Source organism: Corvus cornix, chromosome Z (genome assembly GCF_000738735.6).
Source record: "Corvus cornix cornix isolate S_Up_H32 chromosome Z, ASM73873v5, whole genome shotgun sequence".
Lineage (NCBI taxonomy): Eukaryota > Metazoa > Chordata > Aves > Passeriformes > Corvidae > Corvus > Corvus cornix.
This window is the reverse complement of record NC_046357.1, coordinates 74,868,622-74,891,914: the sequence shown is the minus strand read 5'-3', so window position 1 is coordinate 74,891,914 and position 23,293 is coordinate 74,868,622. Positions and strand designations below refer to the sequence as shown.

General features: G+C 43.8%; 1 protein-coding gene across 4 annotated transcripts in view; it reads right to left on the bottom strand.

Annotated features, from left to right (window-relative positions):
* Positions 1 to 22,149, bottom strand: part of SSBP2 (single stranded DNA binding protein 2) — a 134,699-nt gene extending 112,550 nt beyond the window's left edge. Inside the window, exon 1 of one of the 4 annotated variants that reach the window (XM_039566488.1) lies at positions 21,974 to 22,149. In XM_039566488.1, the coding sequence (XP_039422422.1) occupies positions 21,974 to 22,032 (59 nt within the window). In that variant the 5' untranslated portion in view covers positions 22,033 to 22,149. The remainder of the gene's footprint in view (positions 1 to 21,973) is intronic. The other 3 variants (XM_039566486.1, XM_039566487.1, XM_039566489.1) reach the window with 3 other exon arrangements.
* Between the last annotated feature and the right edge of the window lie 1,144 nt (positions 22,150 to 23,293).

The window sequence follows — 23,293 nt, the reverse complement described above, 5'->3', positions numbered from 1 at the left end:
GGCAGAATATAGACTTTTACAGGCACGACCACTTCAGTTTTGCAATGCATAATGTTCAAATCATTATGAAACTCCGTTATGTCACATAAAGCTTTTATGAAGAAAAATTATGAATCAAACTGTAGTATACACTTTTTCAAAAAGAAGTGTTGATGCAGGATTCTGAACAACTGCAAAAACTCTGAGTGAAGAAAAAGATATTAAACTTGCAATGAATGGCACTAAAGTGAAAAGGAAGTCAACACTTGTGATTTACTAAGGAACTCTCCTGTTTCTGCATTAACTGTTCACTTGATGCTGAACAGAGTAAAAAAACCCATGAAAATTTCAGTTCTCAGCTAAGTGGGGAATATCCTTCACTCATGTCTCACATTTACTGGAGACAGATTGAAACAGAGAAAATCAGACTATACCTGAAATGGACAAGACCAGCTACCATCAAAGAAGAAAGGACAAGGAAGGCACACCACAAAGACCTAGGACTAAAAAAAAAGCTTCACGATATCTCTGTCATATTAATTCAGTGTTACGTGAAATGTATCTGCAAAAGTTTCCCTCTTGAAAAGGTAAAACTAGAAACAGATCTCACAAGAAATTGTACATATATATAGAAATCTGCATTAAATGCAACATTTTCATTGGCAACAGCAGATGACTGCATTAAAACCAAAAATAAAGAAAATGTAACTGCCTGTTAAAACACAGAAATTAATTTTCATTAGGAATACCATTTCTTACTCTCAACATAACTCAAAATGAGACTTGATTCTAAATCTTGTACTCATGTTAAAACACCTTGCTTTATCTTCCAAATTACTGATGCTTGACTTGGTCCTCTGTCTATTTAGAAAACACACATTAGTTTTTTAAAATATCCTTTTATTAGTATATTACAAGAAGACAGCTCGTCAGCACAGCACCGGGCATTCACAGCTCCAGATTTCAATTTCACCTCAAAAAGGCATTCCCTCCTCAGCATGGTTTTACTGGAAGGCTGGAGTCAAGTCCTGGAATTATATTTAGTACTAACTATAAAAAGTATTTATATATAAATATGCATTGAGTAAATCAAATGTTTAATATATATTTTAACAAAGGGTCATTTGTTATGGATTTTAGGGCAGCAGTTAGACAAAACACTGTCTTTAACACCTTCTTCTGTGTGCTTATTGCCATACATAATACACACTCTTCATGCCTGTAACCTGTTTAATAACAGACATTAATTATTTATTAGCCCTCTATAAACAATTTATAAATGTACTCTTACTATAAAGCATGACTGGACTGGCCTTTACTCCCATAATGAAGGCGTCTGCAGAATTTTAACTGCTGCATTAAGAAGCAAACCCCACTTATAAAGAACTTAACAGCAATACACATTTTGTGGTATAAAAATACAGCTAAACAGCACAGCCCATCATTTATCTCAGAATTCGGTATTATGCAGGGGATTTCCCGGAAATTTACGTGAATTGGTTATGATGGTACTGTTAACAAAACTAAAGTTGTGTTTAGGTGCAATAGAAGAATTTTTTTATACCTCTGTCATGCATCTGTTGGAGAAGTTTAATTTTGCGCCCTGGGTAGGTTGGTGTGTCTCACCAATACTCTTTTTAACAAGATCACCCCAGGCAAGGCTGCCTAGGGTGCTGTGCTTGCCATGGGGAGAGTGAAAATTTTAGGAAAGCTGTGTATTTTGCCACCCTAGTTTTCAACAGCTTTGGAAATAATGCTGTATGTTAACTGAGGGTCAGTCTTCTCTTTCAGACCAGCTGATGTTCTTTATATTTTTAGTATTAAAATCAGTTAATAGTTTTAGCATGTACAAGGCATTTTGTGGCTCCTTCTGGTACTGCACTGGTTTGATTTTTTCTATAAATGTTAATTCTTCTTGTGTGAGAACTGCATTAAATTTAAAGCAAATACTTACACCATAGAAAAAATCAAGAAAAGTTCCTTAATGGCAAGACACAGGGAACAACACTTCCCTCTAAGTTTTCAAGTCAGCTGTTTGCACCTCTCCTCTCTGGGATTTTTTTCCAGCTCAGTGAGTAATCAACCACAGCTTTCTAACACTGCTGAAACTTGTGGCATTTTTCTGATTAAACTCAGGATTCTCCTTATGGAATTTTCCTTATGGGACACATCTTTTCTGAGCAGCACAAGATCTGAGCAAACTGGTGGAACATCAACCCCAAATATCAGTGGTTGCCTGTGTTGCTCATCTCTGAGAGCATGTTCAGGAGAACCAACCGCAAGGAAGACCACATGCAAAAAATTCAGGAATAAAACAGCAGAGACTGTTTAACTCCATGTTCCCAGCAGTCTGGATTCATTCAGGAAAGAGACATTGCACCAGGGAAACATAAAATACAAAAAACACAAAGACTCACAGTGTAAGATTAACTCATGCAGCTCAAAACTACTCATCTGTTTAAAGTCAATGAGAAATACAAATCACAGTCAAGGCTGCTCTTTGTACATGTGAAAAATGCCTGTCCTTAACAATAAAAATGTCCTCTTCAGATCTAAATTATGCCTTCTATGTATCACCTAACTTAACATGAATGCACAAACAGAAAAACAAACCCAACAAGTTCTTCCCTATATGAAGCCCATGGGAAAGATGACAACGGAATAACTCTGTTATTTGAATAAAGAGAAAAGAAGCTTTGAGTTCATAAATGAAGACAGACTAATCACTGTTTTCTAAGATGTGTCAGGAAAAAGTAAGCAGAGCTAACACAGAGCATTCAGGTAGATGAAAAAACTAGGAAAGACAGAGAGGAATAACCACAGGATGACACACATTATGTGGCATTTAACATCATTGGCAAGATAGCCTAGAACTGGATGGATGGAGGTACCAGGTGGGAATTTGAGCAGCAGTGCTGGGGGTGAGAGCAGCAGGAAGGAGCACAGCTGTAGTGACAACACTGGGGTGCAAGAGCTTCAACATCCCCTACAGGCAGCCTCTGGTTTCCTTCTAGCAAGGAAATGGATGTGCCAACACAGCAGAGAGTTTCCTGCTGTTTCCATCATGCCTGTACAGGTAGGTGCAGTCTTTCCACTGCTTGGTCAACAAGCCAAACCCATTGGGATTTTCAGTCACTAAAAAGATCTTAAGCACCCTCCAGGGTGATGAACACAACCCTTCCAAGACTCTCATGCAGGTATCCAATCCTTTGAAGATCGAGTCCCTGGAGATGTGCAGCTTTGAAGGCATACTCAGACTATAAAGCAACAATCTTACGTGGGGGAAAAAAAATGCATGCATGGGAATAACAACTGAATAAGCAAACCTGAGATAAAGATCTGTAAAGTCCAATGGGAACCTCAAGACAACCATGGCAAGATCAGCACAGTTAAAAACTGCTCATTATTTCACAATGTGTTCCTTTCCTGGTGCTTCTGACCTAAATAATGCCCTTGCTTTTCAGGAGGTGGCCACTCTGTGGTTCCTCATTGCTCCCCTCTCCAGGAGAGCACAAGCCTTACTGTGACTGAAACCTAAACCCCGGCACTCTGTTTCTTGTGCTCCAAAGGAAATGGCAAAAAACCCACAATGAAATGCCCTTGAAAAGGGATAACAAGAGGTGGGTAAACCTCGAACTGCATCAACCTTGAGACTTAAAGAGACGGAGATGCACTTGGAAATGTTAATCTCTGCAGTGTCTGTCAGACTCTGTGGTCTCTCTTCATCCCTAGATATGTGGGACTGCAGGAAAAAGGGAGCAGCATGAGGAGAAAAGGGAGTATCTGGAGCTACACAAGTCTTGCTACTGTGAAAGTAACAGAAATCTGAGCCCCATGCAACCTCCCTTTACAAGTTATTTCTATTGGGAATTCTGCAATTTCCCAAATCCTCCCTGAAGGTAAAACAGCCATGGGGAGATAATTTTTAATAAAATACGTTTTCCAAAGGTAGCTCATTATGGGCATCAACTATCAGAACAAATTTAAGCCTTATGGGAGCTCTGGGACTGATGGTGAGCAAAGTTAAGAGTGCTTACCAGACCTCCTAACAATCCATAAAAACCCAAAACCAAACCTTTTACCAACCAGATCTGTTATGGCCAAGAAGGGAAAAGCAGCATCTCCTTACAAAGACCACTCCTCCCTTCCACGTGCAGACAGCAGAGACCTGGCTGGTGCACAGCAAGAGACTCCAGGTGGTTATCACACCTTTCTTGTGTTCTGGGTTTTTAGGAGGGGTACAGTCTCCTCCACAGGACATGGCAACGTGTCCAGGTGGGCTTGGGATGTCTCCAGAAAGGGGGATTCCAGGTCCTCCCTGGGCAGCTGTTCCAGGGCTCTGCCACCGCAGAAGAGAAGCCAGGCCCTGCTCCATCTCCCTTCCAGACCTGTCGGGACATCAGGGACAAGCTGCTCACCAGCACTGGCCACAAACATTCCTCAGGAAACCCAGCCTTGCCCTTCCTGTCTTCAACTCTCAATGCCACCCTTGAAAATCTTAAGTCAAAAGAGTCACTTCCACCTCTTCATTTCACTGAGGGCCACTCACTGAAACAAGGGAAACGTTTCTCAGTACCTTTCACTGTTTTAGCAATCTTACCCCTTCACTTTAATAAAAATGAGCCATTGCTTGCCTGTTTGTTGAAACCTCACATGGAATTAATGAAGGCAACATTTGCTGCTTGTTTGTGAGTTTGATCACACTTCTACAGTGATGATTTCATTAGACCTTCCAAATACTAGAGTTTTGAGGGTTTTGGAAGGAAAATACAAGGAGTAACAATGATTTCTTTCTATATTCATCCTTAGCCAACATCAGTGAAATAATTATAAGGAATGCAGGAGTAAAGGTTATCGAGAAGCTGCAATTTTTCATTGTTTGCCTCAGACCTGAATGTGCTTTCCTGCTTTTTTTCACTCAAAAGCCTACAAAAGGATTTCATTTAAAACAGTAGAAAAAATATACTGCTCTTATTTCAAGATGTGTCAGCTGTTCCCAGAACAAATGTTGATGAAGTATGCGATGTTTGGACTCAGAAAGTTACTAATCTCTGTTACAGACTTCATACCTTGGCACTGTTCGTATATGAGGCACCAAACGCCTGGATAGGGTATAAAACTGATGTGGATTTGACCATGGCATGGAGAGATCCTGAGGTGGTATCACTCTCCTCAAATCAAGCTAACACACACACACCCCCCAAAAAACCCCAAAACCACTCAAAACAAACAAACAAACAAAAAAAAAAAAAAAAAAAAAACCCAAACCAATCCCCCCCAAACAAAACCAACAAAAAACCAACCCAAATCAATCAAGCAAAAAACCCTAAAGACACCAAAAAACCTAACAGAAACCCCCCACAAAACCCAAAAAACCCACCCCAAACTAAACCCAAACCCCAACCAAACAAAAAATCCCATCCTCGAACCCCCTAATCAGTGCTTGTGACTTCAATCTCAAGCTGGAGCATTCAGTACACACTACCCTAAACAAGGAATATGCTCCCCTGATGCTTCTATGCCAAGTATTTGCGTGTTCATTCTAAAAACAGCTTTTCAGAGCAGCTCAGAAGGCCGGTGCTTTTCCCTTTCTCATGCATCCCGTGACCTTTTGCAGGTGAGAGGGGGAACATCAGCCCCCTGAGGCGCTTTTCACACTTCCCTCAAGGTGAACAATGGGCGGGTACAAACTTTACAACACCAGGACTAAATTTCAAACCCAGCAACCTGGAGATGGAAGATTAACAGGAGACATCGATAACAACCGGTTTGACAAAGCACTCGGAGTTCCCCAAATTCCAGTGCATCTTGCTCCACACCTAGCCCTCGGGAGGGTGATTGTCTCCCATTTATCCCACCTGGGCTGAAGGGTTTTGCTGATGCCCTCGTGTCATGTGCATTCTACATAAATACATATTTATCTGTTAAAATCTCTGCTGTTTTCCAGCGCCCAGGTTGCTCTGGAGGAGGGCACAGCTTCATTCCCTCCCCAGGGCTGCCATGAAAACAACAAACGAAATCACATGGATGACGATCTTGTCAGGTCTCATCAGCAAATAAGAGCCGGCCTGGTCATTATTAGAATAAGAGATTTAAAATACAAGCTTGAAACAAGGCTACAAAACTTTTATAGACCGAGCTGAAAGCACTCACTGCAGCTTTTCTGTAACAAATCCCTTTACTGCAAGGATTTTAGAGAACTTTTCATGTTCATGAAGGACCACTGGAAAAAATATTTGTACAAATGGCAAAAATAATGAGTCAGCTGCTCAGTTTATTTAGGATCCCTGCAACTTGCACGGCAGTTTAAAACAAGTTGCACAGGAAATTCAGGCAGCAAAATAGATTAAAAAAAATTTTTAAAACTTTATTAGGACTGGATTTGCAAAGAGAAAGAAATTTCCAACCAAGATGCCAACAGTGTAATTATATTAGCCTGCTACGAAACAATTAAAAGTAATGAAATTTTGACTTCTCGCTAAGTGTTAAGAAGCTTAAGATTAGTATTTGGTTAATCCTTCAGTCCCACTGAGAAGCCCTCACATGGCCCAAACAGCATTCTGGAGGTGGTAGGGTGCCCCACAGCTTCCCAGCAGCATCACTCATCATGGAGCCGGAGACTGACGGCTCCAAACAACAGCAGCTCGCCCAAAACCACCTTTTGTCATGTATAGATGCACTCAGAGGTGCACAGAAACCCTCTGTGCAAAAAGGAGTGAGGTGAGAGCTGTGGGTACAACATGAACCTGGCCTTTAAAAACAAACAAAACTGGTGCACCTATATTGAACTGCATCCTCTAGCAGAAAGCTGTGTCTGAGGAGGGACTCATGACTGCCCACTCTCAGGGAGGAGCAGGGCAGGAAGGACTAAACAAACACTATTTAAATTTTTTTTAAATATATAAAAACATTTTAAAAACCCTTGGGCACACAGCCCCAAAAATAACTCCAACACCCACAGTACTATTTTGGGTGGCAACTTTAAGGCTTCATTCAGCTTTGCCAATGGCTACTGGAAGGTTCAGGGTCCCTTCCAGTAAAGGAATCGCTGGGTGGTGAGGAGCTGCTGCAGCCTTGCCAGTGCAGACGTGTGCCCAGCTGGTCCCAGTTAATGGGTTACATCCTGGCGGCTGCTGCAGCCTTCGAGCAGCTCCCACTCCTGCTACAGAGCAGACTGGAACCAGAACACTCAGACAAAGCCTCTGCAGAGAAGGCAGAGTCATCTCCTCACTCTGCAGAGCAGGGGCCATGGGATGTATTGTCCCATATAAACAAACACCTTGGAGGGGATGCAGAGAAAAGGCACTATGGTCCATTTGTATTTAACAGCAAACGTCCATTTAATTTTCCTTTTAAAGTGAGCACGATTCCCACCACCTCTCACCACCACCTCCCCAGCCCCACAGGGACAATGCTGGAGCAGTTGCTGGAATCACCACGGTCCACTGAGGCAAATCGGCAGCTTTTCATCTTGAGTCTGAACTTTGCTGGGAAAAGAACTTATGACAGTAGGATCTCTGAAATTATGGTTAAACAGGCTGAGGTGGTTCTTAAAGGCAAAAGGTCAATGTAAGTGATTTTTTTATACTTTCTTTCAAAGCAGTGTTCATGTGGGTTTCAGGGAAAGGTAGGGTTATTCAGAAACTTGAAAATGCTGTAAGATGTGTCAACAAGTACAATATCTGGAATATTGAAGAATTCCATCAGATAACAGGCCAGACACCAAATAAAACAGTTGGTAATAAGAGTGAGGATTCTGCTGCTTGGAAAAAAGAAAAGAGAAGGAAGGTATTTCCAAATAAACAGTATTTCATAATGCAATATCCCATTTAATGATTCTCTGCTTTTTAGTTTATTTACTTCTCTGTGTTTTTAAGCAGAAATCAATTACATCTATTTTTTTATTCAAACACCACCTTTTAAAATAAAGAAGAAGCTTCACTGAGAGCACAGCTATGGCAGCATCAATCAGAGAATGGAGTAATGAAGCTGATGCAAATACTTCAGACCAAGACTCAAACTTCCCCCCAGTTCTGAAGTGTTCAGTTTCCTGGGAGTCAGTGTGGGCAATTTGGCAGGCATGCTCATGAATATATTAACTTACAAGAACCATCCCCCCCCCCCCTCCAGTTAATATATATCAGGGGGAAAACATGCAGAGAGGCTCAAATAGCTAAATATCTCAGGCTAAAAATATCAAGAACTCCCTCAGCTGGAAGTTGTTAGCAAGAGCTCTGATAAAAATAAGGAACCAGGACAGCATAAATTCTTTCCTTTCCCTGCAGAAAATAAACTACATTTGGGAGGAAAGTATTCAAAACATAATAAAAGAGGTGACTCACCCCTTTCAACATGCAGCACACAGTGCATGGAAGGATGGAAGGGGGGACAGGGACTCAAACCCAATGGAGGAGTCCTGCTGGGAGAGCAGCAACTCCCAGCTCCAGCTCAGCTCCCAAAAGGGTCACCACAGCAGCTGTCACACACACACCCCTGCCCTGAGGGAGCCCCTGTGCCTCTTGAAGGGCTTCAGACACAGTAAATGACCACTCCGAGTAAATGGCTGCTTCTAGAGCCTTCCCCTGAGGTTAGTGGGATGCTCCTCCAGAAGGCTCCTAACACCTACAGCAGGAACTGCAAGGCTGAAGATGTGTCAAATTCACCTCTTAGCCAACAATATTTCCAGACATGGGCTGCATTCTTTATTTCTTACGTATTTCTCAAACTTACCTTGACCCAGTCCAGTGAGAAAACCCAGAACTAGCAGAGCCAGCTTGGCTTTGGTTTGCAAGCAGACACATGCACATCACTTCCATTTTTGGGCAAGCAGGGTATCAAAAATCAAGCCCAAACCGCCAACATTTAACAGCCTTCTACACTCAGAAGAAAAAAGGAGGCGAGCAGTATGGGCTTGTCTCAGCTACAGAGGAAACACAGCAAACATGGTGTCTTAGGACTACTAAACCAGCAGATCATTTACAACAGCATCCCATTCCTTCATTGTGGATGGAGCTGGAGGAACTGCATAAAGAGGAATGATATGGCTACAGCACATCATAAGTCTAACCATTTCATAATCACATCATTGACGCTTGTACATCACTTTGGGTCACACACCAGAGACACTCAAAAGGGTTTGGACCTTTCAGAGTCATCTCCAGCGCCTTCTTCCCTGCAGTATCCCACAGCAGGGTAGGATGCTTCTGCACACCAACATCCCCATTTCTTGTAGAAATAAAAACTCAGGAAAGAAAGAGAGTACTGGTGCAAGTCTGTATCTGAACATCACTTGAACGCCCAGGAGACTGATGAAATTTACCTAGTTTTACAAACTGTGTCACATTAAGTAAAAAAAACCAACTCTGCCACTAGGAAATACTCAGATCCCAGCCACTTCAGGCAGACATATTCTTGGACTCTTGGATACAAATACAGAACAGTAGGAGTGGGCTGGGAAATGGTTCTTTACTGAATTTCAGTCTTTGAACGTAAAGGAAAAAAACCTTGACTCCGATGTAAGGACACCTCAACATCTTCACTGAGGAATGTTGCAGCGTAACTCATGGATTGTATCACACCCCCGAAAGATCTTTTTCTAACAGTTTGTAGCAGTAATTTTTCACTTTTACATGCTGGATGAAGACACACAGGGGTGCTGGGAAGCCTCCTGTGCTGAAGAGTGAGTTGAGGGAAGAGACAGGAAGGTTCGTCCCAGCAGCACATCTGAGTATCCAGGCACATCACGTATTAGCTTAGAACACACAGAATTTTTATCTGTTACCATTACAGCCATAAGACTGTGGGACAAAGAGGGTTCAAACACACTTTGATCCTTGAGATGGCTTCTGTATTGTTTCAAACAGTGGTACACCTGTCCTATCCTCTTCAAATGTTCACGTTTAGCTAAAATATCTGAAGCTACCTTAAGAGCACCAGCTCTCCCTCCATCTGAGGTCCCCCCCACCACCACCAGGTGAGAAAACAGAACAGAACCCTTCATCCTGGTTTTTATGCTGCTTTCAACATTCCCCCAAGCCCTGGAACCACACTGTGAGGCTCTGTCAGTCCCTAGCCAGAATCAATAGACCTGGAGGGAAAAAACCCACACAAACCAAAAAGTGGGCAAACGAGAAAGAATAAACCTTTGGAGCACAAAAGCTTCTTCAGGTCATTCGGGCTGTCAAAAGGTAAGAAAAAACTAATTTCTTTTTGGATAAACTTGTCAGTTGCTGGGGGTGCTGTCCAGGGAGAAACATGGATGGAAGCTTGTTGAGGGAATCAAAAGCTTGTTCTACCAGATTAGCATTAGGGGAGTAGTGCATTCCCAGGCAGAAAACAGTTACACATATGGCCTGCTCTTGCTGTTTTCAGAGGCTTTCATTCACACTGCTCTAAACAAAAACTTTGCTTTAAGAAGCTGGGTTGTTGGGTACTCCTTTTGTTGGTCCTAAAGAGAAGTAAATACAGGTGTTGAATATTGATCCTAAAGACCAGTAAATACAGGTGTTGAACATAAAATCAGCCTTGGTGAGGTAACTACAGTCACTACACAACCAACAGGTAGGACACAGTAAATTCTGTGTTTCCATACCAAGCAACATGACAAGGGTGTAAGGCTGACACTGAACTAGCTCAAAAGTGGACCAAGAGTGCCATTACTCTATTAACTCTGAAAATGCCCCTTCTAATTTTATTCCATATTTGAATCAAAACTGTTGCTTATTTTGTCTTTTTTTTCCACCAATCTGCTTCTGTGATTCAACACATGCAAGTGATGCCTGTTTGCCTGGTCTAAAGACAAAGATATCAACCCTTGATATATAATGATTATACACATTCATACATCCACCTATAAACACACACAAACAAAGGCAACACAGTGAGAAAAATGAGTGCTGGGAGAATGTGATGGTCACCTCTCTTCAGCTACCTTAATCCTTCAGATATGTTCCTGGACTGGGAAACGAGAAACACCAAGAAAGCTGTGGGCTTGCTAAAAACTGCCTGTCACAGAACTGGACTGAAGTTTAGCTGAAATCCACAACTGAATCACAAAGGCAGGAAGAACATGAAAACACTTCCATTTTGAGGCTGCAGAGTACACAGCAACTACTTTGCCAAGTTGCACTGTTGGTCCCTTTAATCTCATTTCTTGGTTCCTTTCACAACACCCTCGGAATGCCTCAGAATAAGGTGTCAGGAAGCCCGCGGCACATCTGACACTGCCATGGGTTAGGTTTCCCTACACTTTCCTCAATTAGTTTTTCACTTGTGCCCTGAATTACTGAGGATTTCCAATGTTTGTGCTGAGCATTAAGTGCCGGTGCTCACTCCAGCCCACAACCATTTGCAGAAGGCAAAGCTCTCTGTAAAAACACACTACACCAGAGAGCCCCTCTAATTATGCTTTGCCCACTGAATGTGTACACTGTGCAAAGAGAAATTAAACAGAAAATAATACCAAAACACTTCCACAAGCTCTGTGTGTTTCCCTGTGGCTGCTGCTGATCATCCCTGTGCTGCTCTATCAGGGAGCCCCTTCTGCACGATCTGCTCTCTAAAATATGGAACAGGTACTCCCACAAGCTGCTGCAGCCATGACCCTGCATTTTCAAATGCATTTATCTGGCTCACAGTCTAAGTATTGAAACCACAGAGTCCGTTTTTGACTTTCTGAAGTATTTTGTAAGAGCTTTACCAGATAGTGATATGAGTGAAAAACTGCTCAATCCACTGACATTGTTTTACAGGAAAAATATGGTTTTATGACAAGAAAACCTTCTATTTTTTTTTCTCCCCCTAAATTAGTAATCCCACCCAGAACTGGAGATTGGCACTGGGCAACTTCTGTCTTTCTTTTTGTTTTCTAGTTTGGAATTACTTACTACAGACTTACAGGTCTGTTTGAGGAATATAGGTAACATTTTATAAACAACTATTTTTAATTACTGCATTTAATAGGAATACATCTGCATCCAGGACTCCAGTCTGCTTTTGTTTCTAATCATCTATTTTAAATAACCATTCAAAATATTTTTTTCATTCACTTTTTCTATGTTCCCCAGCTACAGTTGGACAAATTACTTAAATCTTGCATCTTTGAAGCATAAGATAGTTTTATTTGGGGTTGGGAGTTGTTTGCTTATCTGGGTTTTGCTGCATCATAATACCTCATATTATTTTTAAAAATATTTTGAAGTATATATAACTAAGTTTGTGGATGCAACATAATGGTTGTCTACACATAATAGTCTCGTAAAAGTAAACATCTTTCTTTCATAAAGAATTAGATGTACATTTAGCACAATTAGAAGTGACACTGGATTTGAGGAGCTGCATCAGAAGTCAGGAACACCAGCATGTTTTACCCTTCAGCTCAGTTTGTCAAGCCCATTACCATCACCAGAGGCACATTTCCAAACTTCCAACGCTGCTCTTCATCTCCTGATCAGAAGCTCTCCTTCATCTTTTCCAGCTTTGTATTTTTGTTAACCAACTGTCCTGTGTGCAAGCTCTGTGTGTTTATTTGTTGATCATGTACTTCCACTCCAACCCAGAAAAAGAACTTTCATTTGTATTCTTTTACAATGTGCATACAAACACACAGGAAAACCAAATGCCTTAGGCTGGGATATGTGCCTTTACGTTTTTTTAAACATCACCTTCATGTGCACATACCCTCTCCAAATTCACATTTCAATGAATATTAAACAATAAGCAATTAAAAGGGCCAAACAGTTCAAGTGACACACAACAGGAGTCATAACCTTCATTTCCAGGGCAGTTTCAGATTTGGCAAGGGAGCTTCATTATTCCTGATAGACCTGATGGAATTTCAGTAACTCACCCACACTCCAACCATGCAAAAAGCACCAGCACCTCCCCATCAGCACCTCAACTCAAAGGCTGACCCGAACAGGAGCCATCCAAAGCTGGCACCCATCCTTTGAGAGTTAGCTGGGAGAAGAACATAAATACCTATCTATCATGGAGAAATCAAGTGGGGCTTTGGTTTCTCAAATCCTGCTGTTGCTGTTACAGGGATCTGATAAAGCACAACTTTTGAGGAGCGTCAGGTGGCAGCCTCACAAATCCCCCCGTGTTTATGACACAATCACACCCCCTGTCAGCCACATGGTCCACTCTGTCCCAACACCATCCAGAACAACATTTTAGTAAGGAATTACAGTTCCACTTCCATACTCCAGTATCTTCCTCAGAAAGCACAGCCCCTCCCAAGGAAAGGAACACAGGCTACTTCAGGTTGCCACTGATGTTGCTGGAATTTTTTTCTAACCTATAAAACAGGTTTTCAAGACTAAAACCCAACATTTTTTTATAAGCATTAAGGTGTTTACCACAGAAAACATAGAGAGCCTTTTACCTTCTTCTGATTACCTGTAAAAATGCTTCATTCCAGCAGTGGAGCATTCTTATTAACTCTCCAAATTCATTATATCAATATAAAAATGCACCTGCTAGTAACAAGACATTATCAATAGCAATATAAAAACGAAATTACATGCACTGGAATTTACATATACTGGGAACTCATTAGTACTGATTACTTATTGCTTCTGTATTTTCAAAACACTGGATTCTTTCTATGAAAATTAGAGGGGTTGGGTTTGGTTTTAAGGTGAAATCTCTCCTAAGAATCAGAGGCATTGGAAACAAAATGGAAATTAATGTAAAGCATAGGACATGGTGTAATCAGTAACTTCTTAAATTTCTTCTTCATGATGGAAATTTCTTTCAAAGACTATATTTTATTAAGGAATAGGAAAAAGGAAGAAAAGAAACAGTCAAGCCTGAGTAGCAAGTTAGGAATTCATTGGCAATTTAGGCCTGATCAATCCCATCAAGAGTTTGGGGTTAACATCAAGGACTGTATTTCAACCAGACCCATACAAACTCCAAAAAACAACAAGACACAAGCTCAAAGGCAGATTTAAAGCCTAGCAAGGATGGGATGAAGCAGCCCATGAATTCAATGCATAGAAGAGTTAAACAAGCTGACAAACTATATCTGCCATCAGAAATGTGATTTCTGAAACCTGGATTTTCTCAAATTGTAATTTTCAACTGATATTTGCACAGGAAACAAGGTGAGGCAAAAAAAGTGTGGTGTCACAGTGTTCTTTCACAGGTGGCTTCAGCTTAAAAATAAAGCCTAAAAGACCCCTGTACTCTTGCCCAAAGAAAGATTGAGAGAACTTTGGAAAGCCTAGAGAAAAAAAATGGGCAACATAAATGATATTAATTTAAATTTTTGCTCTTTTAGCACCAGCAAGGCTGGTTTTCCTAGAGAGAAGATGTGTATGTCAAAGCTGTGTGCAGCTGGGGCTTGGAGGAGCCAAAGGCTTCTCCACAACAGGCTCAGGTTGCCCTGGGCACAGGGAATGGAGGGGCAAAGGGAGAGGAAAGGAAGGGCTTCGGGGATAGAAACACCTTCAGAACAGAAAGGCAAGAGGCCAACATTATCTGTCAAGGAAAAGAAATGTCAGCTCAGTTTGGGTTCCCTGGGAGAGTGGGCAGTGGGCAAGGAGGAACATCTGGAAAAGTTAAAATATTAAGTTTCGGCTCTTAGCCTATCACATGACACCTGCATCAGCAAGCATCTTCATGAAATGAAAAATCAGGGTACAATCACATGAAATAAATGATGGAAGAGTCACTAACAGCGTGTTTCTACAGAAGAGAGAACGTTTCAAGAAAGCTCTTGCTACCCTAAGCCAACTCCAGTGAAAGACATCCATTAATGAGTGGTATGTAGGAAAATACAGAAGTGTACATGACAAATCAGGAAAGATTACAAGCCCTTCTGGGGACAGGAAAAGAAAAGGGAAAGTTAATAACAGAAAATTCAATACAGGCAAATGTGGAGTACCATGCTCAGGACTAAGAAATCAACTACACAAATATGAAATGGGGAATAATTGGCAAGGCAGCTGTGTTGCAAAAAGAACCTGGAGGGCATGTGTGACTGCAAAAATGGATTACTTGAAAAACAAAATAAAACAAAAACCCTCAAACAAACAAACAAGCCCTCCCAACAACAATAAACATGCAAGTGTTACAGGGAGTATTAGCAGGATTGCTTTATAAATATATTATTTCAAATGAGAGGTAATTATTTCATTCTGCTCTGGACACGCTACTAATAATATGGAGAAAACCCAAAACCAGTCCAGAGGCAAGAACCACAGAAGGTGTGAAAGGGAAAAAAAATGATCCACCACAAAAATGTTCCGTTTATTTTTATATTTGATGGAAAGTGAAAAGCTAGGACTCTATGGTCTTGACTACTGCCATATTTCATTTTCTTAGAAAGGGACATTTTATGTTCTCACCTGTTCCCTTCCTGGAAGTGAGAAATACCGCAAAGACTAGAGAAGGATGGACAGAGGTCATTAAGATTTCTGACTTTACACGTTTATTACTATCTGAGGATGATTTTCAATCAGGACCTGAAACAGCACCTTGCCCATTGCCTGAACAGCCTGGACTTATGGGTCAGTGGCTCAACTGAGCAGAAAAAACCCCTCAGCTGTGACTCAGCCTGGACCAGCACTCCTTCCTGGAATGTTTGTGCACCAAAAAAAGGAGGAAACAAGTGGTCCTAACCCCAAGCAACACTGGAGCTGGAAGGCTCTGTAGACATAGCTCCTGAACATTTGTGGAGAAAAAAATGTAATCTGGTTGTGCCCAAAGGAGCTTTAGCAGAAAACCCTTAAAAACGAGGTGCTTTGAGCCATTGCTCATTGCCTGCAGAGTACCCCACGAGGCTGTGCAGGGCAGTGACCCTCCCAGGAAGCGGCTGTACTCAATCACAGCCACCCCAAACCACACAACCACGCAATTGTGAGTCTCCCTCCCGAAGCACAGCAGCCTGGAGAGGTCCTGCTGCACGTAAGTGCAGCTCTCCAGCCTGGATAACTTCTGAGTGTGTTCCCCAATTTAAAGTAGAACCAAAAGAGAGATGGTTTCAAAAAAATACTACATTTCTACAGTTCCTTTGGCATCTCATCCTGTGGCAAGGGAGACAGTGGAAGCTGTCTATATGCATTTCTGGTTTATGTGATACACCAATTAAAAACAAAAAATTCAGGGCTACATACCTCAAATTGGGCACCCAATAACCAATAAACATTTTTCTTTTTGCTTTTCTGCACCTTAGTGCCACTTCCAAACTGGCTGTCGGTCAGGAGTGGCTTGATGCCTATTTTTAGAGGTGAAGCTCAGACACAGTGGAGCTGGGCACCAAAGAAACAACACAATCTTCCTGTAGGAACAGCCGTATTATGAAACAGCAAGGCAGCCATAAGGCACATACCGCAAGACAGCAAAATAGCAAATTATCAAATAGCTGCTCATTACCAAAACAATGCTCTTCTCTGCACAATAAAAACCCCAGAGCTTTTTTTTCCAGAGGGAAAAAAAATTCAGTGAACATGCAAATGAGGGCAAAGTGAGAAATACGCTCAGTATATATCCGCATTTTCCAAGTTAAGAGAACATTTTTGGGAATGCAAGTACAGCACTCAGACACTGCAGAGACACACTGTTCCAGCTGCTTCTGATTGGCAAATCCTACCCTTCCCTCCCAGGGTTCTGACTTCCCTGAGATGCAGCTCCAGGACTGCCACACACCCCTCGGTCGGTCAGCTGGCATCTCATACGTGTGGGTAGGGTTTTACCTTGCAAGACAACAAATTTTACACCTCCGCTCTCTCGAGTCCTTCCTGGCAGCAAGGGGATGGTCATTTCCCAGCACTCGGAGGGACAGAATGTTCCTCCTAACTCAACAAAAGCCTCCTGCTTCCTGACCTGCCTCCTAGCTGTGCTGGCTCTGCTCCCTCCTGCCAGGTCTGTGTCCCTGGTCCAGATGCTGCAGCCAGATCCCCGATCCCAGATCCCAGGGCCAGTTCTCTAGGGAGCAATTCTCTATCTCCCCTCTCCAGACTGGCCATTTCCACTCCGTGTCCTCCATGCTCCCTGTTATCTCTGTGTCCTGGCAACTCACAGCTGCAGGCTCCAGCTGCTCACATCTACACTTTCCTTCCCACCCAGCCCCAGTTTTACTCCCCTCTGATCCCAGGATCTGCTGCCTCCCAGCGAAGATGAAATATTCAGCGATTACAGTCAGTAAGCCCTAAGCATATGCAAATGCATCTTTTTGAAAAGGCTTGTATCCTGGCTAAATTCAGATGCTTTGTCATGCAAATGGGAGAAAGACATATCCCTGGAATCAAATCCCGCATCCTTTTCTTTTTCAACCAGATTTCAAGCGTTTCGAAGGAGAGAAGTATCATCGGTCTTCCACGGTAAAAGTTGTGAAAACTTTTAAAACATTGGAAAACGCTTCTTTTTTTTTTTTTTTTTTTGCCTGATTTTCAAAACGGGCCTCATTTCAACTGAAGTTTTACACACAAGTTAAATAAATTGGCACAAGGCTTAACTATTGCATTATAACTTTTCCACCCAAACAGTGGAAGTTTGGCAGTTAGTAAAATCTTGGCTGCTTTAATACTTGTGACAGTATCATATGCCTGTAATTTAAGCAGAATGAATTTCTACTGTGTACCTGTTTAATCTGAATGGCAGCACATACATTCCCTGAAACATTTTCATGTGCTCCCAAGACACCTGTGCAGAGTAAGGGAGCACCTGAAGCACATGGCCAACAATAACTAGTGATAAATAGCTACTAATTCCGGAGCCTTCCCTTCTGCACACTTTGCTAAAAGGTATATTCTCCTAAAATGCCTGATATCCATAGACTCCCTGAGGAGCACAACTGCAACTTTTACAAGTTAGACCTGACAGACGGAATCAGTGTATAAATGTCAAACCCAAACTTCCTAAAACAGGCAGGACGAAACTACCAGATTTGTCTTCAAAGAGGGAAAAAAAAAATTAATGTATCTTTTACCACCATGAACTTAAAAAACTAGGTGGCCATTTCCCAGGGATGAGCAGCAAATTTGTCACTGAAGCCAGTTAACTTTTATCTGAATCCTCTTTTTACGTAGCTTACAAACATTGCAGTGGAAAAAGGTGACTTAACTATGTAAACTTGTGCAATGCAGTATTTTCAAATCTGAAGGGAAAAAACAAAAAAAAACATGAAAAAAGAAACCCCAAACAACTCCACTCATACAAAGGAACTGTACGTACAAACAGCCAACTGCCCAAAACAGACCTGATGAGAAACAGTATTTTGATAAGGCATCCTTTTATAACAAATGAAATTGCAGTCTGCCAAGCCCCAAGAAGGTTAAGGGCTTCTTGGGAAGAGGACTAGTTTAGAAGACCACTGGAATATGAGGAAAACTGATTTCAAAACATATATTCCCACCAGAATTTAGTTTTCCTTGTATATTGTTTAATACTGTTTTTCTACATATATACTTTCAACTAGAAATATTATTTCTCTATAAACAGATAGTTGCATTTGCACCTGGAACTTGAATGGTCTGGTCCTCTTTTCTCAAAGATTAAAAATTTACAGAGTTTCACCATTCAGTGAAACGTTGGCAGGTCCAAGCTCCTAATCTGAAATACTCCCACTTTAAGGAATAAGGGGGGAAAAAAAAATCAAAAAAGATTGCTCATAGTTGCTGTGAAGAGATAACAGTAGAGGATGTGTGGATACTTTATAGTCTTTTTTCCTTTGACAATGTAGTCGGCTCTCAGGTGGAGCCGGCACAGCATTGCGATGAAGAGCTACTGTTTAACACAACTTTTCCATCCTTGAGCAACTGGGATGGACACAGTGCAAAATTAAGGCACAGCTGTTCCAGAGAGAAGAGGGGGCACAAAGACTCCCGTGATTTTCCTCTCCACCTTCCTCAGGGCTCACAGGTATCCTGTGCCCTCACTTTCGGTGTTTTACCCAGCTGTGCTGTGCTGCACCTCTCTGGCACAAAATTCGGTATTGTCGCCCCCAAATTCAGCTACCCACACTTCACACGTGTTGTGGAGCTAAATAACACAGGCACTTCACCCCAGAGGTCAAGCAGGAGGGACAAAGAGAGGAGGACCATAAAACAAATGCCATCTTGGAACTGAAGATTTGCCAAGGGCTATTATAAATGGCTGGCAAAACTTGTTCATTTTTATAGTAATTACATAACCTCAAAGGACACAAATACTGAAGGCAGCACACAGCAAGACACCGTGCTACAAAACACACTTGGCACTGGATTGTTCTGTAAAATGTATCACAACAAATATCACAAACAGCAGCTGAACAACACACATCTTTTCCACACTTGATAAATAAGCTTTTCACACCCTGGTCCTCTCACTGACACAAATCCTCATGGGGAAGAGACATGGTCCACATAATCAGGCCATTAAAAAGTAAGAGAGCGTAATTTTTAAAAAAATTTTATTTCCTCAATTATTACAAGTGTGTTTTGGAGATTGGCTACTGGCTACAAATTTTAGGCACTTAAAATCTTGAAGAGACATGCCAGCGTTCAGTTGAATATTCTGTTCTAAAAACTTTGAAATTAAACATAATTATAATCCCACTCTTCTTGATTAAATAAGTACTTATTGTATCAGTCAAACATATCTGTTTTTCTCCGTGGTTTCCAAATTAACACAATCTCATGCAGAAGTCAGAGCTGTATTTTTGTAGAGATATTTAATTGGACAGCCACTTTTTTTTGAGTGGAACAAAAACTCATGCTTTACGTCAGGACAAGCATTGCGTGGCTGTAAAACAAAGTCCTAAGAGAAAAAAAAAACGCAATCATAGTTTTTTTGAAAGTCAGAAAGCAAGCATATGCAAATGGCAAGGATGTGATCTGATCAGAAAGAAGAAACTTTAACAGATGTAATACCAAAAAATCTGGAATGTAGACTATACATAATGGTATTCCACATCATAAAGCAAGCCTAAAAGCTTTTTTTCTCTTTTTTTTTTTTTTTTTCACTGAAGGAAGGAGGAGGGGGGAGAAAGAGGATATTTCCAACTCCCAGCTGAGTTCATTTGTAAGTATATGCGACCATGAAGTTTCCGACCCGTCAGGTCCACCGTGTAAAAACAAACCATTTCGGTGTTTTGCATAAAATAATCTACATGTGAGGAGCCCACATTCCCAGCTGTTAGTTCTGAGTGGGAGACAACGTGTATTTAAATCGAACAGCACCATCTAGCAGGTCCTCATAACTTTACTTTGGAGGGCAGTTGCTACTTGGCAATAAGTCAGTTTGGCAAGCTTGCCCTGAAAATTATCAAGCATTTTCAGACCAAACGAAATATTACGTGCTTTACAGCACCAAGAACCTCGAAGAAAAATCACCTACAATGAAAGAATACGGCTGAGAACTGTTTAAAGTTTCAGCCCCGTGACCAGAGCACTTGTGTGTGTGGCTTATGCCGGGTAGCTCTTGCAAAGCAGAATTAAAACAACATGATCTTCCTCTGATCCGACACACAGCAGCCCTATGGATTTGTTTTCAGTCCCACTGCGAGATCCCACTGTGCCCTTCAGTGATTTACCAAGTGTATTGACAAACACCAGCAACCATGTAGCACAAGGAAATGGTTTAATTCCCTAATTTTGCTAAGACAAATAAACAGTGCTTCCACTAGGCGGTTAAGCAATTATTTTTAAAATTATCCCTCCACTGGAACTAAGGAGTGCCACTAGTTGATCAGATTTCAGAGCCCAAGTTGTGTCTCCCGCTCCATCTCAGCAATTAACGCTTCCCGTCAGGGCTGCCTCTGTCTCCCTCCACTTTCCCGTGCAAAGTTAGGTGTGAAATCGTCAAACGCCTTAAATTCCCCCTACCACCTCCCTCTCCTCTAGAAACAGAGATGCCTGGCCTGCTACTGCTGCAGGAAGCGTGCATGCCAGCCTCTGGAATTAGGAAGTCCCTTAAAAAAAACCACCAAACAAAACCAAAAATAAAAACGCACGAAAAAGAACTAACCCAGCATTAAAAAAAAAAAAAAAGGCAAAAACCCAAATAAAACCACCAAATCCAAAAAAAACCCACCACCCCCCCCCCCACACACACGAAAAAGAAAAACACCCAACAAACAAACAAAAACTTTTAGGTGAAGGTTCAAGACAAGCTGCCTGAAGGGAAACTCCTCGGCCGTGCCCGGAGCGCGGATCCCGGTGCTGAACCAGCTCCGGAGCGATGCGATTTTTGGAACAGAGAGGTGTGAACCTGGGCTCTGGACGAGGTCTCCGCCTCCGGACCCCCTCGGCAGCCTTACCCCGACCTTCCCACCTCCGATACACTTCGTCCCCCTCCTCCTCTTCCTCCTCCTCGCACGGGCTTTTCCTCCCCCTCCAACCCCGCCGTGCCAAACCGGCCTCGGTCACGCCAAGTCGCTGCCGCTACAGGACAACTTGGGGAGACGCCGTCCGTTCCCAAAAACTGGGTTTTCCTCCCTAATTCCCCGGCGGTGCCCGGGCTGGGGGCACCCCCAGCCCTCCCCGTCGGGCTCTCCCCGCTCCGCTCCGCGGGCAGCAGAACCCAGGAGCGCGGCGGTTTGTGCGCAATGGGAAATCAAAAATAATAAAACCAGCAGGAGTTGGGGCAGGCAGCGGGAACCCGGCCGGCCCCAGGCGGGGGGCGCGGGGGTGGCGGGGAGCCCTTTGTGCGGCGGGGCGGGCGCCGAGCCCCCCCGAGAGCGAACAATGCGGGGCCGGGCAAAAGTTGCGAGGCGGCGAGTTGGGACGGGCGGGACGCGGCCCCGGCCCCCTGCCCAGGCTCTTTGTTAGCGGAGGGGTCCCGGCACCTTGCGGGGCCGGCCCGGGGCTCGGGTACCGCGGGGCAGCGTCCCGAGCGGGGCCGGGGCAGCACCGCCGTGCCCCCCCCCCCCCTCACCGAGCGCGGGCACCGCGTCCCTCACGGGGACCCCCCGAGCGCGGCCGCTGCCCCCGCGCCCCCGAGCGCGGGCCGGGCCCCCGAGCGCCGCAAAGTTTGTGAGGGGGCGCGGGGGGGGGGGGGGGGCACTCACTTCTCGCGGGCCTGGCTGTCGGACGGGACGCTGCTGTTGCTCTTGCCTTTGCCGTACATGCCTGCGGAGAAGCTCCCGACTGTCACGCACCTGTCAACCCATCACCGCCTCCCCGGGACCGGCCCCGTCGCCACGGTGACGGGCGCCACACGCGCGCGCCATTGGCCGGGCCCGCCCCCCGCGCGGTGATGGACGGGGCGCGCATCCGGCCCCGCCCCCCCCCCCCGCGCGCCGCTCCCCGCGCGAGGGGGAATTAGAAACGGTTCGAGAAGGATTTTAAACAACCGGCTGTTCCCGGCGCGCGCCGCCCCCCCCGCCGCCGCGCCGCCGAGCGGGGAGCGCGCCGGAGAGACGCAAACTGCGGACCGGACTCGCGGCCGCCCCGGCCCGCGGCCTCCGCCCCGCGCACCGCCGGAGCCCCGCGGCGGCCCCGCCGCCTCGCCGAGCCCCCCGCCCCAGCCCGCACCCTCGAACACACCCCCGAGGGTCCCTCCGCCCCGCACAGCCCCCACCCCGAGGGTGCCCCCCGGGGAAGGGACCCCCCAGCGACGGAGGAGGGCGAGAGCCGGCACCGGCCTTCGGCGGCTGGAGCTGGGGAGGAAACGTTTCCTGAAGCAAGGCAGCGTGTCTTAGAGGAGCTTAAGAAAATAAAAAAAAAAAAAAAAAAAAAAAGAGAGAAACACCCACGGTCTGAAGAAAATTCAAGGAAATGCTTTGATTTTTTTTAAAGTTACATGGCAATAATTGCGTGCTCCGCAGAGAGGGGAGAGAGACAGAGCAGCCACTGGGGCCATTTATTACTTGATTTCTCTTTTTTTAAGTACCCGAAGCTCTGGAATTTTTTTTGCTCTTCCTCCTCAACCACAGTCCCAAATTTTGCAGCTGTTAATGCCTGCTTATGTCTAAACTTCGACTAACCTTGTAAACCCACGCCCATGTGTGCCCCGTGCGAGGGGGGCTTTTAGTATTTTGATGTTTTAAGTGTTTAATGCCGAGCCCTTTCTTTTGGTCAAGCCAGGTTGCAAATGAACCCAACATCCCCGTTGTGTTGGCAGGGAAATGTCAGGAACAACCAGGGCCACGAAAAACCCGACCAAAATTCGAGCAGGGAAGTTGTGCCAGACGTAGACCACCAGCATCTGTTTATCATTGTTGGAGCTGCAAGGGGAAAAAAACATCCTCTGGATCCTGAGCTGCCAGAGCGAAGGGAATGGTTGGTGAGGTGAAACTGGGGAGGGGGGAATTAGGAGAGTATTAATGAGCGGCTGGAACAAATTAGTGAGGGAGTAGCAGAGACAACAGGAAGGAGTGAGAGAGGCT